The sequence below is a fragment of the Sminthopsis crassicaudata genome, chromosome 5, assembly GCF_048593235.1.
Source record: "Sminthopsis crassicaudata isolate SCR6 chromosome 5, ASM4859323v1, whole genome shotgun sequence".
Taxonomy (NCBI): domain Eukaryota; kingdom Metazoa; phylum Chordata; class Mammalia; order Dasyuromorphia; family Dasyuridae; genus Sminthopsis; species Sminthopsis crassicaudata.
Genome location: NC_133621.1, coordinates 218695620 through 218716481, shown reverse-complemented (window position 1 = coordinate 218716481; position 20862 = coordinate 218695620). Strand labels below are relative to the sequence as shown.

The following is a 20862-nucleotide window of genomic DNA, read 5'->3' as shown; positions in this document are numbered from 1 at the left end:
GTGACCCTGGGCAAGTCACTTAACCCCAGCCTCAGGGGGGGGAAAAATATGAAATGAAAGTAATGAAAAGATATAAGGGATTAGATCTGCTAGGCACAATAGTGTCAAGAAACAATAATAAAAAATATTCCAAAGAAAAAGAGTAAGAAAGAAAAATGGGTGTTAATGGATGTTTTAGAAAGAGTGTCCTAGAAACAATGACAAAGAGCTTGGAGAAATTCTTGGAAACAGTAGAATATAAAAGGGACTGGCATGCTATGGACAGACATTATCGATAACAACAAATGTACCTGGCACCGTGCTAAGTGCTAGGCATGTTGTGGTGACATCTCCTTTTCTATCTACCGACTTTAGTTTCACCATGCTCCTAGTAAACTCCTCATTGGAAAATCTCATTATCTTGCAATATCCAATTAGCCTTGTTTCTCATACTTCATTAGTATCTTCTGCCCCTGTTTGGAGGGTTGAACCATAAATTCCTCCATTTAAGGAAAGGAATAGTACTTTTTTCTCATTCACTGGCACTTACTGTGGACTTTGGCTTCTCTACTGGTTCTCTCATTTCAACTTTCTTTTGTTTAGAGGGAAAACTATATTGTAAGCTTCTTGAAAGTAGGGACTTTTTAATATTTGTATCCCCAGTACCCTGGAACAGTGCCTATAAGCACTTAGATGTTTATGGATTAGCTATTTATTGACTGGCAGAGATGGTAGAAAAGTGATAGAACAAAGATCAAGAACCAGATGTGCATTTTTTGGATATGACAATATTTTAAATATGTTTTGTCTGATGAAATAAATGTGCTATAATGAAGGCCTTCTACTTGGGGGCAAGGGAGAGGTGAATTGGTAGGAAGTGCATTAATGTGAAAAAAGAATATTAAGAAAACATTTTAAAAGTTTAAAGGTAAATAAAGGGAATCTGTTACTTGGATTATATTATCACAAAATTAAGTATCTGCATGAAATCAAATTAAAAATATTTTCCATGTATTTGGCTATTTTAAAATATCAAGGTGCTCTTAATCACATAACTCTAAGTCTTTGTAAGGTTAGCCAGTATTTATTTCTAGACCTTTCCTTAATTTTAAGAATTTTGAGAACACAGAAACAACAAATAGTTACAAATAGTTTCTTTGGAAACAGTCTTGAAGAATACTTAGAATCAAGTGTTAAAATAGTAAGGCTAAATTTTAAAAAATGAAATGGAATAGAAAACTTCAAAGCATTTCAGAAGAAAAGATACTGAAATAAAAACTAAGAGACAAAAAATCCTAGAAGGGTAAATTTAAGAATTCTGATCAATGCAATGACTAACTGTCTCTGGAGGTGAGGCACATCCTGACAAAGAAGTGATGGACTCAAGGAGCAGAAAGAGATAATACATTTGTGGACTTGACCACTATGTGGATTCATTTTGTTTAAGTTAGGTGTTACAAGTTTTTTCCAGTTTTTAATGGAGGAATGGAAAGTGAGGGTTGGGGAAAAAGCAGATTAGAAACAATGATGCCAGATAAAGTGGATCATTGAAATATTTTTTAAAAATGTATAGAAGTGGAGGCAGCTAGTTGGTATAGTGGATAGAGCACCAGCCTTGAAGTCAGGAAGACCTGAGTTCAAATTTGACCTCAGATACTTAACACTTCCTGGCTGTGTGACCCTGGGCAAGTCACAATTACCTCAGCAAAACCAACCAAACAAACAAACAAAAAACAAACAAAAAACCCCAAACCCAAAACCAACCAACCAAACAAAAAATGCAAGTTTGAAAAGTAACATACGATTTATTATTTAAAAAAGCAGGATGAAGTGGAGATTCAGTTTCACATGCAATACTCTATGTTCTGTATGGAAAGGCTCATGTATGAGGGAGAGTATAAATTAAAAAATTCAAAAAAGGAAAAAACAAGTTAAAAAAGACCGTGCTATTTATGAATGGCTGATCAACTGAAACTCACAAAAGTTCTGATATGACTTTGAAGATAGAGGTCAGTAAACTTAGCTGGCTGACACTTAAGGACAAACTTCCTTTACCAGGAAAATCTCTTCACTATTTCCAGTGAATTGAAATTAGGATCTTGAATATATTATTACTCAGTTGCCTTTAAAATATTTTTTGGTAACAAAGGCAAAAATTTTTGTTGTAAACAAATTATGTCAGAAAGCTAATGAATGGGAATCTTTGAAAATCTGATTCCTCTTCTCCAAAAAAGAATCTACTTTGAAAATGGTATTAAATCTATTACCAAATTCTCTTCTATCAGGTATTGTCTTATACTTGTGAATACATTTTTAATGGTATTAGGAACCTTTTCAATATAAACTGCTGTTAACATTTGTAAACTAAGACCCAATAATTATATTGTGTATAGTCCAGCATATTATTACATAGTTGGATACAATGAATTATTGGCTGAAGGTCAGAGAAATCCACTTTGGTATAAAAGGAGCCATAGTCTTCAGAAATCTCTCTGTGCATCTAAAATAGAAAGTTACAGTTTTTATTTACTTATTTATTTTTTTTTAGCAAAGAAACATCAGAGGATAGTTAAGAAACAACCAATCATTTTTACATTTAAATGTTATTGCTTTCAAGGAATGCTTAATCCTGTTAGTTTACTGAAAAATACAATGTACATTAATGTAACGCAACAGAATTACTTAGAACTTAATATTACTAGTGTTTCACAATGGCAATTAATGTGGCTTTCTAATTTTAAGTCACAATTGTGTTCATTCTCTCAATAAATATTTATTGATTTCCTACTATATATGAGGCACTATGTTGGGCTCTGTTCCTTAAATTTTCATATAGATGCTTTGAAAGGAAGTGAGAAATCTATATTTCCATAATACTGCTATAGTCCTCCCTACTTCTAGAGAAAGGGATTATACCTTTAAAAACACTTTAAGTATCTCAAAGCCAAGTCAATAAATTTTGAGGAAATAGTAAACATTTGCCTTCTTCTTATACTTTACTCTTTCCCTACACTTAATTCCATATTAAAAGGAGAAGGCCATTGAAAGTTTGCTAATTTCTGAACACTTACCACTCTTCCTCAGAAGTTCTCCTTTTCTGGATTTATCTAATTCTTCTAAAAATTGTTCAAAACTTCTCACATAGGGAGCCAGACTGGTCTTCTTATAATCTAAGGGACAAATAAAACGAGTTCAACTCAGCATTTTAGCATCAAAGGCTATGAAGCGTATGAATGTTCTTTAATATACCCCACTCCAGTTTGGTTGATTGCTTTCCTAGTCATTCTACTAATAGGCAAAATCAAATGACTATTTATTAAAGGTTCTTCATCTTAGAAACTTTGGCTTCTAATAACTGGTTTCCTGAAAGAGCAATATATTTTAGGTGATCCAACCTATGATTATATTTATGATTATGATTATATTATAATGAAACATTAAGAATGTGATGCTGACAGAATATACATTCTTTTCAAAGTATGTGAAGCAAAGGTTTTATATTGAATTTTCTTCTCTTTTGCATGATAATATCTGAGTTGTACATGTTCAGAGAAGAAAAAAATCTACTTTTGAATTTTGGCAAGGAAGCATTGCAGGTCTATCTCATACTGAGTTTCTACAGTAGTCTAGGAGTATCCCTACAGAAGTTCACTTAAGCAGGCTTAATTTAAAACAAATAAAACAAATCTAAAATGTTACAGGTCATTTTACAGATAAGAAAACTGAAGCAAACAGGTCAAAAGTCCCTAAGTTATGGTACTTAAGGGACTGCATGAGTTATGGAATCATCATGTACAGAAAAAGAGGCAGTGGGCCTTAGGTTAAATCCTACTACTATTGTTTACTAGCTCTGTGACCTTTAGCAGGTCACTTAATTTCTCTGGGCCCCAGTGTCTTCATATGTAAAATGAGTGGGTTGAACTAGGTGATAACTCTAGTAGCAACTCACATAACCTAGATCCATAATAATAATAACTTGCATTTATTTAGTACTTTGAGATTTGTAAAGTACTTCATTTGTTATCTAATTTCATCCTAAGATCTATGACTTAAGTGTTATTCCTTATTTTACAAATAAGGAAACAGGCTGAGTGAACTTGTGACTTTCCCAGGGTCATATAACCAAGTGAGTGTGTGAGGCAAGATTTAAGTCCAACACTATCTATTGAGCCATTTAGCTGCTTCTTTGTGGTTACCCATAACTTAGGGACCTTTGAAATCAATGAATTTTAGTTCAAGTTTCCACTCAAAGCAAGGACTCTTTTGACAATGTTCTTGACATAGTCACCAAAGCTCAGCTTGCAATGTCCAAGAACAGATAAAATTAAAAATAAAAATAAAAAAAAAGAATACATCTTTTATGTAAATCACTGTTATTATTACGCCACCCAACAAGGCGTTGGGATATCCTACTTTGGGATAGTTCTGATTCTTAGACAAATCCTCATACTGATTTAAAAATTGATTCCCTGCTATTCTTACCCAGTGGTGCTGGTTCTATCTTTTGCAGCTACACAGAATATACATATTTCATTTTCCATGCAATCTAAATATCTGAAGATACTTGTCAAATTCCTCTCTAACTCTTATTTTTTACAGGCAAAATATTTCTACTTTATTCATCTACTATTGTATATGCCTTTACAATAGTATAGTGGCCCAAATTTCAATACAGTACAGTTTCATGTCTGATTTCCCTAGTTAGATTTTTTTTCTCTAAGGGCTGAAAGTCAATTAAACTAGCTACTATGGAAATATCATTTCTAATGAAACAAAATTACCTAGTCTCTGGAATTGCCATAATAAAAACCTGGATAGCTGAAATAATATCAGGTGGTATCTACTGGCCCATTTAAAATTTAACCTTCTTTAATACATATCACCGAAAGCTAAATGTACTAGAGTTGCAATGCAAAGTGGTATGGGAGATCTGAGGGGAAAAAATATTATTCAAAGGGATAAGGGAAGATTTTATAGAAGAAATGTTATTTGTTATTTGTAAAGGTTGACATAGCATTTTAAAAATGCAGGGAAACCATTCTAGGAAAGCAATATCAGTAAAAATAGTAAAGTGACAGTATCAAGAGTTGTCCAATTAGGCCCAAGTGTGGAATGCACAGGAAGAGACTAATATGAGATAAACTTAGATGTATGTGCTGTTGCTATATTGTGGAAGGCCTTGAATGCAAAGTAGAAAAGTTTCAAAGTTCTTGGAAAGGAAATAGGGAGTCACTGAAAACTTTTGATGAGATAATTAAGAGATCTTTGAATATATAGATTTATTTTAAAAGTAATACTAAGGATAAACCTGAAAAGGGGAGATTTCAAAGATAGAGAGGTCTATCAGAAAACTTCTTCAGGGGCAGCTAGATGGTGCAGTGGGTAGAGCACTAGCCCTGAAGTCAAGAGGACCTGTGTTCAAATCCAACCTCAAATACTTCCTAGCTATGTGACCTTGGGCAAATCACTTAACCCCAATTGCTTCAGCAAAAAACAAAACAAAAACAAACAAAAAAACTAGTTCAATAGTGCTAATGGATGACCAGAATGCTGAATCAACAATATGTGAAAAGTGACTAATTACTCAATAACACTAATAGGTGATGCATTACAATGCATCCTTGATCCTTTCTTTGTACTTTTATATCTTCAGTGCCTAGTACTGTGAATGGTATATAACAGGCACTTAAAAAAATACCTGTTGATGCTATAATACCATCATTATTGTTATTAAGAATTCTGATTATGGTGAGTCTATCTTTGTAGGACTACGGGCAAGGTGAGTTATAGTGAGGCAGCCATATATTACTAACCTACCTCTAGTGCGACGCTTGGTATCAGGTTCAGTTTCATTATCTTTGTCCCCATCATCTTCATTAGTGGAGACCATATCTAATTCGTGGCAGATCTGGCTACAAATAAGAAGACTTCAAAGTTGGGTCTAGTTTGTCATTATAATATAATCACTTAATTAATAGCTATATTATAAACTATGCTGCTTCCAAATAGTCACAGAATTTTAATTTGGGATCCAAGTAAGCCTACTCAGAATAAAGATTTCTAAGGAAAATTTAAATAAAGGCACACCTTATGGTGGGAACGGTGAATGGGTCAAACTGATCCACTTTCTGCAAATCAATAGGAACAGAAATACGACCTACAAGAATCCAAATAAAAAAATAGCTTTAATATTTTGCTATTAACAAAGGGCAAATAATTTCAATTTGCCTATTAAAAGAAATTATTCAAAAATACTTTGCTAAAAATAAAATGGGGGAAAAGCTGAACTAGAAGCATTTTGAGCAATGCTTATAGAGTTGTTATACCACAAAGTTTATAAAAATCATGCAGAATCTTTACAGAGAGAACACTGGCTTGTTTATCAAATCTCTGAATGATAAAATGAATGGCACCACTTTGAAAGCTAAAGTTAAATTTAAGACAACTAAAGAGCAAATATTATTTTTTTTTAAAGAGTAAGTACTATTTGAACTCATTACCCAGAGATGGGATAGATTGAAAAGAGCTTCAAAAAGCTTAGATAAAATTATGTTAGAGCCCTACGAGGTTATAAGGAAAACAAATTTTGAGGATGTATCACTCTTAGGAGAAAAACCACATCCTGCTTTAACATATCCATTGATGCCCATGTCAAAGGCTGAGCATTGTGCTTAATGGTTAATGGCTATTCCCAAGTATGGAAACTTTTTTTTTTTTTAATTAATTTTATAATTATAAAAAAAATTTTTTTTTGATAGTACGTATGACCAAGTATGGAAATTTTAATTTTAAATCCACACTTCAGATTCATCAAAACAACAACAACAAAAAAAGGATCTAAAAATGTCTTTTATAATTTCTGAGAAAATTATGAAGACGTACTGAATTGAGAAGAATACCAACTCTGTACCAGTTAGAAGTATAACAATAGCCAGATAACTTAATCTTGGTAAGTTTCCTTCCAATTTGTGAATTAAAGACCTTTTAATAAAATACCTAGTCGGTGCCAATTGTTTAGTGGGCAGTACCTAGCATTATATATATGTGAAAAAAAATTTTTTTTTAAAACTTAATTTGTTAATACCTAATTGACTAAATAGAAAGATGTCTAACTCAAGTTATTTTCTGGATTAATGATTAGATAGTAAATCTTCACCCTATCTCAGTAGAAAATATTCCACCCATAAATCTTTGTAGCTAAAATAAAAACTCTTAAGGATATTCATTTCCTTCTTATGTTTTTTTATTTAAATTATACCTGTTTTAGGATGAACGCTGAATGGACTCTTCAATAAATGATTGATTCCTTTGCTAACATTAATATCCAATCGAGGAAAACAGTATTGTAGCATGATTTCCCAATCTATGTGCTGTCCAAATTTCTCACTTCTGACAGACTTTTAAAAACAAACAGAAATCCAATGTGATAAGTAACAAAGAACCTTTTAAAATATTTTTTTTTGTCTGATTTTGTGGTTTTCTTGATATAGCAAGCTCCTGATGAAGAAACTCTCTGTATCAAGGCAGATGGGTATCTGTTTTACAACTTCATCTTTTTTTTTTTTTCCCTCACATTACTCAAGTATTTTATTTTTTATTTATTTTTTGTTTCAAAGATAATGATTTAATAATTGAGAACATAAGGCATAACACAATCATAAAATATTAGACCTGGAGAAGACTTTAGATATCATCTATTTTAACACCCTTATTTTGCCTCTCAGGAAACTGAGCTTTAGAAGATAATCTGAATTGCCAAGTGCTATAAAGGTAAGAATATAGAACAAAAATTTAAATCCAAGTCTCTAGCTTTAAATATATAGGTAGAGGTCAATATCTATATGTATGTCTAAATTATGTACATATTATATATATGTTAATATATATATATTAAATCTGTTTCTAGAGATCTAGATCTCTATGAATACATATATACACATAGATGTAGATGCAACTATGTCTTGTTATTATGCTAATTTTTTTATTAAATCTTTTTATTTTCAAAACATATGCATGGATAATTTTTAACACTGATCCCTGCAAAGCCTTGTGTTCCAAATTTTCCCCTTCTTCCCCCCACCCCCTCCTCTAGATGGCAAGTAATCCAATATATGTTAACCATGTTAAAATATATAGTTATAGAATTATCTTGTTGCACAAGAAAAATCAGATCAAAAAGAAAAAAAATGAGAAAGAAAACAAAATGCAAGTAAACAACAACAAAAATTAAAATGCTATTTTGTGATTCACACTCAGTTCCCACAGTCCTCTCTGGGTGTAGATGGCTCTTTTCATCACAAGATCATTGGAACTGGCCTCAGTCATCTCACTATACAGTTTTAAAATACCACTTGAACCACTTAGGTCACATGTTAAAAGTCATAGGCCAATATGGCAAAAAGACTCAAACCTCATTTTCCTGACTAAGACCAACTAGCCCATGCTGCATCTGTTTCTTCTTGCAAGGTGAAAATGACCAGCCATTTTCAACATACTAAGAAAAAAAATGAACACTCAATAAATTATATTTTTTCCTTTCCAAAACCAAATATTTTAGCAAACATACCCGATATTTGGTCACTACTTGTTTCAAATGTTCCCAGCGTTGTACAGAATTATGAAACTTCTGGAATCCTTGCTGAAGCTCAGCATGAAGAGGTGACAGGAAGTTAAGAAACTGGAACTTTAGCTTATGACATAAATAAGATAAATTCCCAAACATGATTTATATAATGGATACTTATAAGAATGTGTAAAATCTGAAAATATTTAGGGGGTAAGTGCACATTTTATTTTAGAGACACAATTTTTAAAAGAATCTGGCTAGATTTTCTAAATGTCAATTTTTTGTTACTATTCTCACAGTTCCTTAGTAAATGAAGGAAAGAAATCCAGAAGGCAGAAAAAAATTACATTGAGATGTGAAGGATAAAAAGGACTAAAATAGGGCAGAAAACAATTATTCATAGTATCACAGATGAAGATAGCTGGTTTAATAATTTTTTAGAAAGGATATATTCAGGAACAAGTGTTAGAATTTTATTCCAGTTCTCTTTATTTTCAAGAATATCTTGACCAAGCAGGGCATATTCTTCAAAATATTTTTCTACTATGTTTACTGATTTTCTATAAGATAAAAATCACAGATCCATTATCATCAACATGCACACATACAGATTCTATTATTTAATGGGTTTAATTATTCAATTTCATTGAATTGATATTTAGATTTACAAATGTTAATTAACTGTTAAAGCCCACAATACTGTATGTCAGAAGTAGCCACAGACAAGATAGCAGAAGTAGCAGTCTAAAGAACATAATTCATAGGCTTAATTTTGAACAATTTATTTTAATCACATAATAGCAATTTAAAAGGCAAGTAGAAATTGGTAAAATAAAATAAAAAAAGGTAATATTTCACATGAAATATGTTTCTACAAAGTATGTTCTCAGAAAACATGAAGAAAATTTTGAATTACACAGTGTCTTTTTAAACAGACCTGATGAAAGGGTGAATCTTTGAACTCAGATGAACCTTCTTTTTCATATCTTCTCCTCCCTGAAAAATAATTTTAAAAAGAACTATTTATGTACAAGCAAATTAAAAAAAAATCAGGAAATCCTATTATTTTTTGTAACTGTACAAGAGATTAAACGTGGATGCTGGGAAGCTATTTAACATACTGTCCCAATATCTGCAATTTTATATGATAATTTCACTTGACACAAATGAATAGGAAAAACAAATTAACTTCCATTTTTACTATAATGGTAAAAACTTACATGCAAGTCTGAAATATCAAATTGTCCCATAGTTTCCAAATAAAACCAGCTATTTATAATTAAATTTATTCTAGAATAGAATATTCTAAAGGATATACTTGTCATAATAAAGATAGTTCTAAGCTTTCATTTTCTGTACCACTAAATATTCCAGAGTTAAGGATATTTGACAGCACTAAATTTTAATTGTAATTAAGGATACCATACCTTGACAAGACTTAGATATTCTACTATCCCAGAACGTACAGCAGAGGATAATTTTCTGACTGCTTCATCACACACCCAGCAATGAACACCTCTCCTTCCAGAATATACCCAGAGGCAATGCTTAAATCCAAAGTCCTCTGTGGAGAAAAAAATTGGGTGTTTTTTCTTCTAATAAATCCATGCATATCTTCTTAAAAAGAAAAGCACTGGTCATGTTTGTAAGTGCAATTCACTGTAACACTTTTTGTATCACATGTTTAAGGATAATAACACATTAGGACATCTTGAGAACTAATGAAAAAAAAAAAAAAAAGATGCTATAGCAATAGAAGAACAGCTAGGTGGCAAAGTAGATAGAGTACTGAGCTTGAAGTCATGAAGGCTCATCTTCCCACACACTCTCTAGCTATGTACCTTGGGCAAGTCACCTAATCCTGTTTGCCTGTTTCCTTATCTATGAGTTGAAGAAGGGAATGGCAAATAATTTCAGTAGCTTTGCTAAGAGAATCCCAAATGGGTCATGAAAAGTTGCAGTAGTATAAACCAATGCTCAGAAGAAAACTATTAATCTAAATTCAGAAATTTTCTCTGTTGTAATGAGGTGAAAAATAGCTCTAGAACCTTCCAGTGAAACTCAATGGCTACATTTTCTGCAGTTTTACAGAATCTACTCATTCTTCCATATAATAATTCTTCACATATTTGAAAACAGCCTCCCTAGGTTTATTCTACTTCATGCTAACTATTATTAGTACCTTTAACTATTCTCCCCATGACATATTTGAGTCCTCTCCCTATCTTGGTTGCCTTTCTCTTTATGTGCTACAGCTTGCACGTCCCTTCTAAAATATAGTGTCTAGAATTCAGAAACCATGTGAGATATTTTACCTTTTAAAGCTCTGTCTATGATGTGGATGGCCATTGTCATAAGGGTCCAGCATTTAGAACATATATCTGCAGAACTGAAGCAGAGCAACAATTAGTGACTAACTGCCATGAGAACCCCTCCAGCCAGCTCCGAGATGTCTGTCCTTACCTACAACACCTCCTCACATCATCATAGTCTGTCATGTCAATGTCAAATACCAGCTCTTTTTCCTGAGCCTGAAAAGCCCCTAGCTTCACTGTATTATGTTGAATGGGCTGTGAACAAGAAAAAAAGAAACCTATTAATTTCAAGCAAGCATTTTCATTTGCTCTACTGCTAATTACCACAAATAGAAGAGTGACCAAAATGAAGTCACAAATGTTCAGGTTAAATCAGTGAAATCTCATTAATTTGGATCTTACAAATTAGCAATTTGTGATAATTTAATGAGGGTTTTGCCTTGTTTATTTCCCCACTGTATACTAAAGATAGGGTTTGCTAAATAGTTCATATGGGTCCTCAATATACATTATTATAATGTTTAATCTTAAGATAAATGTTTTCCAATACTTATAAATATTGTAATATAAGCAATGTGCTAATTTTAAATTATTCTAAGGACTTTGAGTTCAATTTAAAAACACATGATTAAGTGCCTACTCTGTTGGAGTACTCTGCTAAGTGTTGAAAGATGCAAAATTTAGATAGACATAGTCCTTGCCCCCATAGAATTTACAACTTTGAAGCTTATATTTATACCTATGCAAGTATAATATGAGATAATGACAATAACTTATATTTATATAATTCCTTAAGCTTCACAAGTACATTCCTAATAACATCCTCCTGGTTATATACTTTGCCCTTGATAAAGATGACACTATTTTTTTTTTTAAGTTCTGTTACCTTTTTTTGTCATCCTCCTTCCTAGTAAGCCTAGGCACCACCCTACAAGGTGTCTTGGATCTTTTTCTCCCACATAGAATCTTCTCTCTTTTGCCCATCCCCATTGCCAATCCTGTCACAGGTGCCTTAGATTCAATTATCACCTCTATGTTTGATCCCCAAACCTATATCCAGACTTGCATCACAAACTGTTTCTTAGACCTATTTCCCAGGTTGTCCAATTGGCTCTTCAAACTCAACATTTCTAAAATGTTATATCCCCTCCCATTACTTTTCCCATTATCTTGGTTTCTGATCTTGGAGCCATCCTTAATTCTTCCATCTACCTGCCATTCAGTTACTAACTTTTTTGACTCTACATCTCACATCCATCCCTTTGATGGACAGGATGATGGTATCCTCAATAGAACTAGGAGAATTTGGATGAGGGAAGGGTTTTGGGGGAAAGACAATAAGTGCTATTTTGGATACACTGATTTTGAGATGTCTATGGATTGTCCAACTTGAAATGTCTGAGAAGTCACTGATGATGCTGGACTTAAGCTCAGAGGGCATTAGAGCTGCATATATAGAGCTGGGGTCACATCCATGGAGATAATAGTTAAATCTTTTGGAGCTAATGAAATCACCAAATATGAGAATAAAAGAGTGCCTAATACAGAGAAGCTTGAGGAGAACATCCAATTAAAAGACAGGAGATGAATGAAAATCCAGTCAGGAAGACTGAAGAATGGTCAAAAAGAAAAAGTAGGGCTAGAACAACCCAGAGAAGAGAAGATATTAAAAAATGTCAAATGTTGCAAAGAGGTCAAGAAAGATGAGGAGTGAGAAAAAGCTACTAGATTTGTCAATTAGGAGATAACTAGTAACTTTGAAAAGAATAATTTCAGTTGAACGAGAAGATAAGAACAATGAAGCTGAAAGTTAGGGAGACAAGATGCCCTTGATGGAAAAGGGAAGGTTTTTGAGGAAAGAAAACATAACTATTTTGTGCTGTTTACTTATTCCCTGCAAAAAATGAAGTGTGTACTCGGAAATATAGGAGAACCCTTATTAGCAGACTAGTAATTAACTAGACACTACCTTGAAATGGAGAACATGCACACTCTAACATATATAGCTACAAGATGAGGAGGTGGAGGGGGTGATGGGAGATCAAGAGGTAGGAACACCATAAGTGGATAATTTTTCTTGCTATAACAGCTGAAGATACCTGGTTAAGTTATGATCTTAGGGAGTAGATGGCTAGGGCAGCCATACAAGAGGTCAATGAAATTAAAATATTTTTCCTTGGGACAGCTAGATGGCGCAGTGGTTAGAGCACCAACCCTGAAGTCAGGAGGACCTGAGTTAAAATCTGGTCTCAGACACTTAATACTTCCTAGCTCTGTGACCCTGGGCAAGTCACTTAACTCCAAATGCCTCCTCAGCAAAAAAAGAAAAAAAAAAGTTCTTGAGAATAAAATGCAAATATTTTAGCCTATCATTTAACATTCACCACAATCTAGTTACTGCTTATTTTTATTTTATTTTATATCATTCTCCTTCATCCAATTTCTTTTCCAGGTAAATTGTATTACTTACTGTTCCCTATATACATTGCATGTATGGCTCCAAGCCCTTATACAAGTAGCCCCAACACTTGGAATGTCCCCTTAAAGAACCTTCCAAAATACAGCTTAAGTGTTACCTCATACTTAAGACATTTCTTGTTTCTCAATTAATGGCACTGTCTCCCTCATGAAATTACTTTTGTATTTATTTTCATGTATTTCTTTTATTTTCTCAGGAGAATATAAGCTTCTTGAGTGTAAAGATGACTTTGTTTTTGTATCTTAGTTCTCAGAACACTGCCTTACACATACTAGGTCTTTAATAAATGCAAATGCACTAGAGAGATGTAAAATACTAAAATCTATTCAAAAGCTGAGACCTACTTTTTAGTGACTAGGGAGGGATCTTGTAAAGAGGAGGCATTTGAGTTAAGCCTATTTGATTACTGTACATAAAAGTTATCAAACAATAGGTCTTTAAAGTTATTTTAAAATTTAAGTTTTTTTTTTTTTTTTTTAATCAATTCAGATTTAGTCTGAGGAAAACAAAGTTCCTCTTACTATCCTCTCAAATCCTATGGTCTTCCCATCCAACCTTTGAATCAACTTTATTAAACTAGTGCCTGACCTGGAATGAGGAAGTTTTTATTATTGAGTCTTTTCAGTTGGTCCAAACTCTTGACTCTTTGTGATCCTTTTTTGGGGGTTTTCTTGACAAAGATCTTGGAGTGATTTGTCATTTTCTTCTCTAGTTTATTTTACAGATGAGGAACCGAGGCGAACAAGGTTGCTCAGAATCACACAATTAATTTAAGTGTCTGAAGTTATATTTGAACTGAAGATGAGTCTTCCTGATTCCAAGTCCCTAGGCTCCAGCCACTGCACCATCCAGTTGCCAGTTAGGAAGACTTAAGTTCAAATCTAGCCTCAGATACTTACTAGCTATGTGACCCTAGTTAAGTAATTTAATTCTGTTTGCATTCATCCACTGGAGAAGGAAATGGCAAACCCTCCTATAAGCATCTTTGCCAAGAAAACCCTACTGAGGATCCCGAGGGGTAGGACAAAACTAAACAACTGAACAACAACAAAAGCAACAATGTACAATACACTGAGCCTCAATTGCCAACTCACATTTGAATTTAACCAATTTCAATTACTAACAAGTCACCGTCTCAGAACAGTGAGTGGTTTCCAAAGTGAGACTGGAATACTTTGGGGATATATGTGACCAATCTTTGGGATAAGCCCCAACCAGCCCATCCCTATTCTGACACCCCCCCTCCCCTGCACTTCTGGCATTTGTCCCTTTCTCCATTCACAAAGCCTAGTTTTGCCCCTTAGCACCTCTTGCCTTAACTATAGAAAAAGTATCCTAATTGTTCTTCTGCTTCAGTTCTCTCCATAATGTAATCCATTCTCCACAAAGCTGCCAAAGTGACTCTGTGAAAACTTAGGTCTGCCCATATCACTTTTATTCTCAGTAAATTCCAGTTTAATGAACTTGTAAAACTGGCCTTAGTTGTGTTTCTTTAGTAACATTGTGAATATATACCAAATGTTTACCTCATCAAGACTGAGGGCCCAATATACTCAGTAAAAATGCATAGATACTTACTCTGTGGGAATACACTGCTCCAATATCAATTTTGTATGGATTCAATTTCTGTATTTCCTTTTCCATCTCATTTTGGTTGTTGAAAGACTGGTAGCGAATGTATATATCATCTTTCAATGTGAATGAAAACTCTCGGTGCTGAAAATAATTCTTTACCACTGCAAAATACAAGTTTCACTTTTAAATTTCAAATTTGTGAAGATCTTTTCATTTTTCAGCCCAAAGCAGATATAACATTAATTGATTTAATAAATAATGAAGGTTTATTAAATTTCATTGAATAAGTATCAGTTAAGTGTGAAAAGCATTATTCGAGGTGCTATAGAAATTAAAAAAAAAAAGCCACATATACATAGAATTGTAGTTGCCTTGTTACTTGGGAAGAGGGGGCACAGAATAAGGCAAGAGAATTTAAAACAAGGCAATACTCCAGGAAGAGCTGCTTATAAGCAGACTTCAAATAAGTATTCTAGCATGGTTAATATAATATGCCCACTTCTGATTTTTAGACAGTAGATATAGTCAATTAAATAGACTCGTTCAATCAGTCATATTTCTAGTGTAGATTTCTAACCACAATGCTTCCTTAAGTAAGTAGAATGTAGTTCTACATACCAAGTGTTCCCCAAATGTCAATTGTATGATTCAGGTTCTACCTAGTCCCAGAGTTTATTTACAGACAATCAAATGCTGATTATCAGGATGTGCTATAGACATAATTGGCACTTATATGTATTTAAGGAAACATTTGGGAAAACTAACTTATTACTGCTAACAAAATGTATTGAAGAGTGAGAATCCTAAGATGTGAAATGGTTGACAATGGTACCCTCATGTGTTCTTTCACTTTCAGTAATATTGCAATTTAATTGCAGCATTACAAATTATTGAACCAAAAATTTTAAAAATAATAAACCATATTCAATTACCTTGCAGTGATTGAAAATGTTTTTATGATGGCAGAGATTTAATGAACTGTTAATAAAATTAAAATTATTTGAAATATTATTGATTTCATCTATATTTCAACTTTTAATTAAGTACCACAGTTTATAAATGAAAAATATTTTTAGAAATATGTATAATTTATAAATGTATACATATATAATTCATAAATAATTAAATTGACATATGTGGGAAGAGAGGAGATTTCATCCTTTACACATACTTGGCACCTTTAACACTGGGCAACTTAATCTTTCAGTCCTTTAGGGAACTCCCTGGGTTTACAAATTGTATTGGCAGAGGGAACTTCCTCACTGAACAGATCCAATACTATTCCTATCCCTATATTAGAGTTATATTTCGAAGAATGATTTTGGGGCAGCTACTTGGTGTAGTGAATAGAGCACCAGCCCTGAAGTTAGGAGGACCTGAGTTCAAATCTAACCTCAGATACTTAATACTTCCGAGGCAAGTCACTTAACCCCAATTGCCTTAGGGGGGAAAATAATGATTTTTTAAAATTTGGAGAACACTGATGTAGAACAACATACAGATGAGAAAATAACTGAATAATTCTCTTTTCAGAAGATGGAAAGACAAAAAGGAGAAAAATCTGAAAAAATATTTAGGAAAAAAGAGCAATAGGGAACAAATTTGCTAAAATCAATATGCCTAAGAAAACAAATTATAAACAATTTGGAAAACAAATTATAGAAATAATGGTTTATGCAAGATCATTTTTACTTATTTGAATGTTTTGGATGACATAAAGCATTAAGAAAAAAAGTTTTACCTTTTTAGTCCTTCAAGGGGCTTTCTTAGGATTAATAATTAAATTTCATAGGCTATATTAGATAGAGGAAGATATTAAGTTCTGTTCTTGGTATAGTGGAAAGGACCTTGAATATGGAGACCTGGGATCAAATCCTGGCTCACCTGGTCACCTATATGATTTTGGGAAAGTCACTAGTCACTTTAGACTTAATTTTCTCATCTGCAAAAAGGAGGGTTGAATTAGATAATTAGAAGGTCTTTTTCCTTTCTGGACCCAGAAGGTTATGATACAGGAGCATCTCTTTTCATAGATGTAAGATCAACGGATCAAAATTCCATTCCAACCCTCTCATTTTCTCCAGGTGAAAGGTGAATTATAGCTTAGGTCTTCTGGAACTCAGAACTCTAGGATTTCAATGCTGAAATTTCCTCAACTCTAAGCAGAGATACTCAATAGATGGGGATACAAGGGCAGTGGGGGAAGAAGAGGAGGAGAGAAGGGGAAGAATTCACAAAATCTTAGAGATCTCAGGAGGCAGCTAGTCTAACCCGGAACTAAACAAGAACCCAGTTTACAACACTATCAAGTATTCATCCGGCTTTTGCTTAAGGATCTTAAGTATAGACGGGCTCACTTAAAGACAGGCTATTACTTTTAGAAACATCTAACTTTGAAGTTATTCAAGACAATTACAATAGATTTGTGATGGAAAGTTCCATCCACATCCAAAGAGAGAACTATGGAAACTGAATGTGGATCAAAGAACAGTATTTTCACCTTTGTTGTTCTTTGCTTGCTTTTTTTCCCTTTTGATTTTATTTTTTTTAATTTTTTTTTTTGCAGCTTGATGAATATGAATTTAGAAGAACTGCACATGTTTAACCTATATTGGATTGCTTCCTGCTGTGGGGAAGGTGGAGGGGGGAGGAGAGGGAGAAAAACCTGGAATACAAGGTTTTCCAAAGATGAATGTTAAAAATTATCTTTGCATGTATTTGGAAAAATAACATACTAATAAAATTAAAAAAAAAAAATGTTAGGAAGTTCTTCCCTTTCAGCCAAGCTTAATCTTTCTTCCTCTTCAACTTTTACTTGATATTCCTAGTTCGGTATTCTGGGAGCGAGCAGAACAAAATCTAATCCAATCCAGTCAGAATTCATTAAGTAACTGAAATGTGGGAGATGTGAGTAGCAGCACTGAAAAGTAAGCAGGGCTGGCCCCAGAGTCCGGAACACTGGGCTTCGTATCTTGCCTCAAATACAGACTGACTGTGTGACCCTGGACAGATCATTTAACCTCACTGTTAATCACAATGATGACATCTGACATTTATATAATGATTCAACAATAATGATGGCTAATATTTACATAGTGCTTCAAATCCAATAATGTTGATAGCTAGCATTTACATGGAGTTTCAGCAATAATAAAGATCGCTAGTTTTTCATAGCGCTTCAAAAATAATGATAACTAATGTTTAAACTTCATCAATAACAATGAAAATGATATCTAACATTGCGCTTGAACAACAAGGATGACATAACTTTCACAGAGCGCTTCAACAACAAGGATGACAACTTTCACTGAGCGCTTCAACAACAAGGATGACATAACTTTCACAGAGCGCTTCAACAACAAGGATGACATAACTTTCACTGAGTGCTTCAACAACAAGGTTGACATAACTTACTGAGCGCTTCAACAACAAAAATGACATAACTTTCACGGAGCGCTTCAACAACAAGGATGACAACTTTCACAGAGCGCTTTCAACAACAAGGATGACATAACTTTCACAGAGCGCTTCAACAACAAGGATGACATAACTTTCACTGAGTGCTTCAACAACAAGGTTGACATAACTTACGGAGCGCTTCAACAACAAGGATGACATAACTTTCACTGAGTGCTTCAACAACAAGAATGACACAAATTTCACAGAGCGCTTCAACAACAAAAATGACATAACTTATGGAGCGCTTCAACAACAAGGATGACATAACTTTCACAGAGCGCTTCAACAACAAAAATGACATAACTTTCACGGAGCACTTCAACAAGGATGACAACTTTCACTGAGCACTTCAACAACAACAAGAATGACACAAATTTCACTGAGCGCTTCAACAACAAGGATGACAACTTTCACTGAGCGCTTCAACAAGGATGACATAACTTACAGAGTGCTTCAACAACAAGAATGACACAAATTTCACTGAGCGCTTCAACAAGGATGACAACTTTCACAGAGCGCTTCAACAACAAGGATGACATAACTTACAGAGTGCTTCAACAACAAGAATGACACAAATTTCACTGAGCGCTTCAACAACAAGGATGACAACTTTCACAGAGCGCTTCAACAACAAGGATGACATAACTTACAGAGCGCTTCAACAACAAGGATGACAACTTTCACTGAGCGCTTCAACAACAACAAGAATGACACAACTTTCACTGAGCGCTTCAACAACAAATATGACATAACTTACGGAGAGCTTCAACAACAAGGATGACATAACTTTCACAGAGCGCTTCAACAACAAAAATGACATAACTTTCACGGAGCACTTCAACAAGGATGACAACTTTCACAGAGCGCTTCAACAACAAGGATGATAACTTACAGAGCGCTTCAACAACAAGGATGACAACTTACAGAGCGCTTCAACAACAAGGATGACAACTTACAGAGCGCTTCAACAACAAGAATGACACAAATTTCACAGAGCGCTTCAACAACAAAAATGACATAACTTATGGAGCGCTTCAACAACAAGGATGACATAACTTTCACAGAGCGCTTCAACAACAAAAATGACATAACTTTCACGGAGCACTTCAACAAGGATGACAACTTTCACTGAGCGCTTCAACAACAACAAGAATGACACAAATTTCACTGAGCGCTTCAACAACAAGGATGACATAACTTACAGAGTGCTTCAACAACAAGAATGACACAAATTTCACTGAGCGCTTCAACAACAAGGATGACAACTTTCACAGAGCGCTTCAACAACAAGGATGACATAACTTACAGAGCGCTTCAACAACAAGGATGACAGCTTTCACTGAGCGCTTCAACAACAACAAGAATGACACAACTTTCACTGAGCGCTTCAACAACAAAAATGACATAACTTACGGAGCGCTTCAACAACAAGGATGACATAACTTTCACAGAGCGCTTCAACAACAAAAATGACATAACTTTCACGGAGCACTTCAACAAGGATGACAACTTTCACAGAGCGCTTCAACAACAAGGATGACATAACTTACAGAGCGCTTCAACAACAAGAATGACACAAATTTCACTGAGCGCTTCAACAACAAAAATGACAAATTTCACAGAGCGCTTCAACAACAAGGATGACAACTTTCACTGAGCACTTCAACAAGAATGACACAACTTTCACTGAGCGCTTCAACAACAAGGATGACATAACTTACAGAGCGCTTCAACAACAAAAATGACATAACTTACAGAGCGCTTCAACAACAAGGATGACATAACTTTCACAGAGCGCTTCAACAAAGATGCCGATAACTAGTAGTTATACAGCGCTTCCTACGTGCCATGACCAAGGCGGCCAGGTCTCAGAGCGGGGTAACCGAGTCACTCAAAGTGACTGAAGATGGCTTCACCCCAATCCCGGATTCCCCCAAGGTTCTCTCCTCCCCTCCCCCCAACCTAGGAACCCATTCCCCGGTCACCTCCGCCATAATTGAGCCAGCGATAGTACTGGGAGTAGGGAAAGAGCCTCCTGTAGTAAAGCTTGAGCAGCTCGGGCAGCTCGGCGGGGTCAAAAGCCTCCATGAACTTCGGAGTTTTGCCCTACAGCACCAGCAGCGGGAAGAGGAACCCCAGATACAGTTTGGCGGGAAATGGGAATCTTGAGCCTGAGTCACTGCGCAGGCGCGCCAGGGGCGCGACGGGAAAGGGTCTCTAAGGGAGCCCTCTGGGACTTGTAGTTCCTGGCTCGGTCTAATTCGGACAGCGCAGCTTGTGCTCAGGCGCGCGAGAAAAGGGAGGGAGGAATTGTATTCCCCACCAGGAAGGACGTAGGAGATCACGCAATGCTAGCCATCATTTCATAGGGCAGGGGAAAGTGTTCCAGGAATCATTAACCCGAATGAGATGATTTCACATGTATAATTAATATCGCATTTCTTGCATTCTCCGCGCGCTTGCGTGTGTGTGTGTGTGTGAAGCCGGAA

General features: G+C 34.7%; 1 protein-coding gene across 2 annotated transcripts; it reads right to left on the bottom strand.

Annotated features, from left to right (window-relative positions):
* Positions 1 to 1760: 1760 nt before the first annotated feature.
* On the bottom strand, positions 1761 to 20548 carry PRIM1 (DNA primase subunit 1). 2 transcript variants are annotated; one of them, XM_074269967.1, is made up of 14 exons: positions 20129 to 20309; positions 16799 to 16856; positions 14918 to 15075; positions 11009 to 11115; positions 10861 to 10934; positions 9973 to 10109; positions 9483 to 9541; positions 8996 to 9105; positions 8546 to 8637; positions 7238 to 7376; positions 6067 to 6136; positions 5797 to 5891; positions 3051 to 3149; positions 1761 to 2479 (listed from the first exon to the last, which is right to left on the bottom strand). In XM_074269967.1, the coding sequence occupies exons 3-14, from the start codon at positions 14981 to 14983 to the stop codon at positions 2460 to 2462; spliced, it is 1068 nt and encodes a 355-aa protein (XP_074126068.1). In that variant the 5' UTR covers positions 14984 to 15075; positions 16799 to 16856; positions 20129 to 20309; the 3' UTR covers positions 1761 to 2459. The 2 variants fall into 2 exon arrangements, with proteins under 2 accessions (XP_074126068.1, XP_074126067.1); XM_074269966.1 differs by lacking the exons at positions 16799 to 16856; positions 20129 to 20309 and adding an exon at positions 20359 to 20548.
* Between the last annotated feature and the right edge of the window lie 314 nt (positions 20549 to 20862).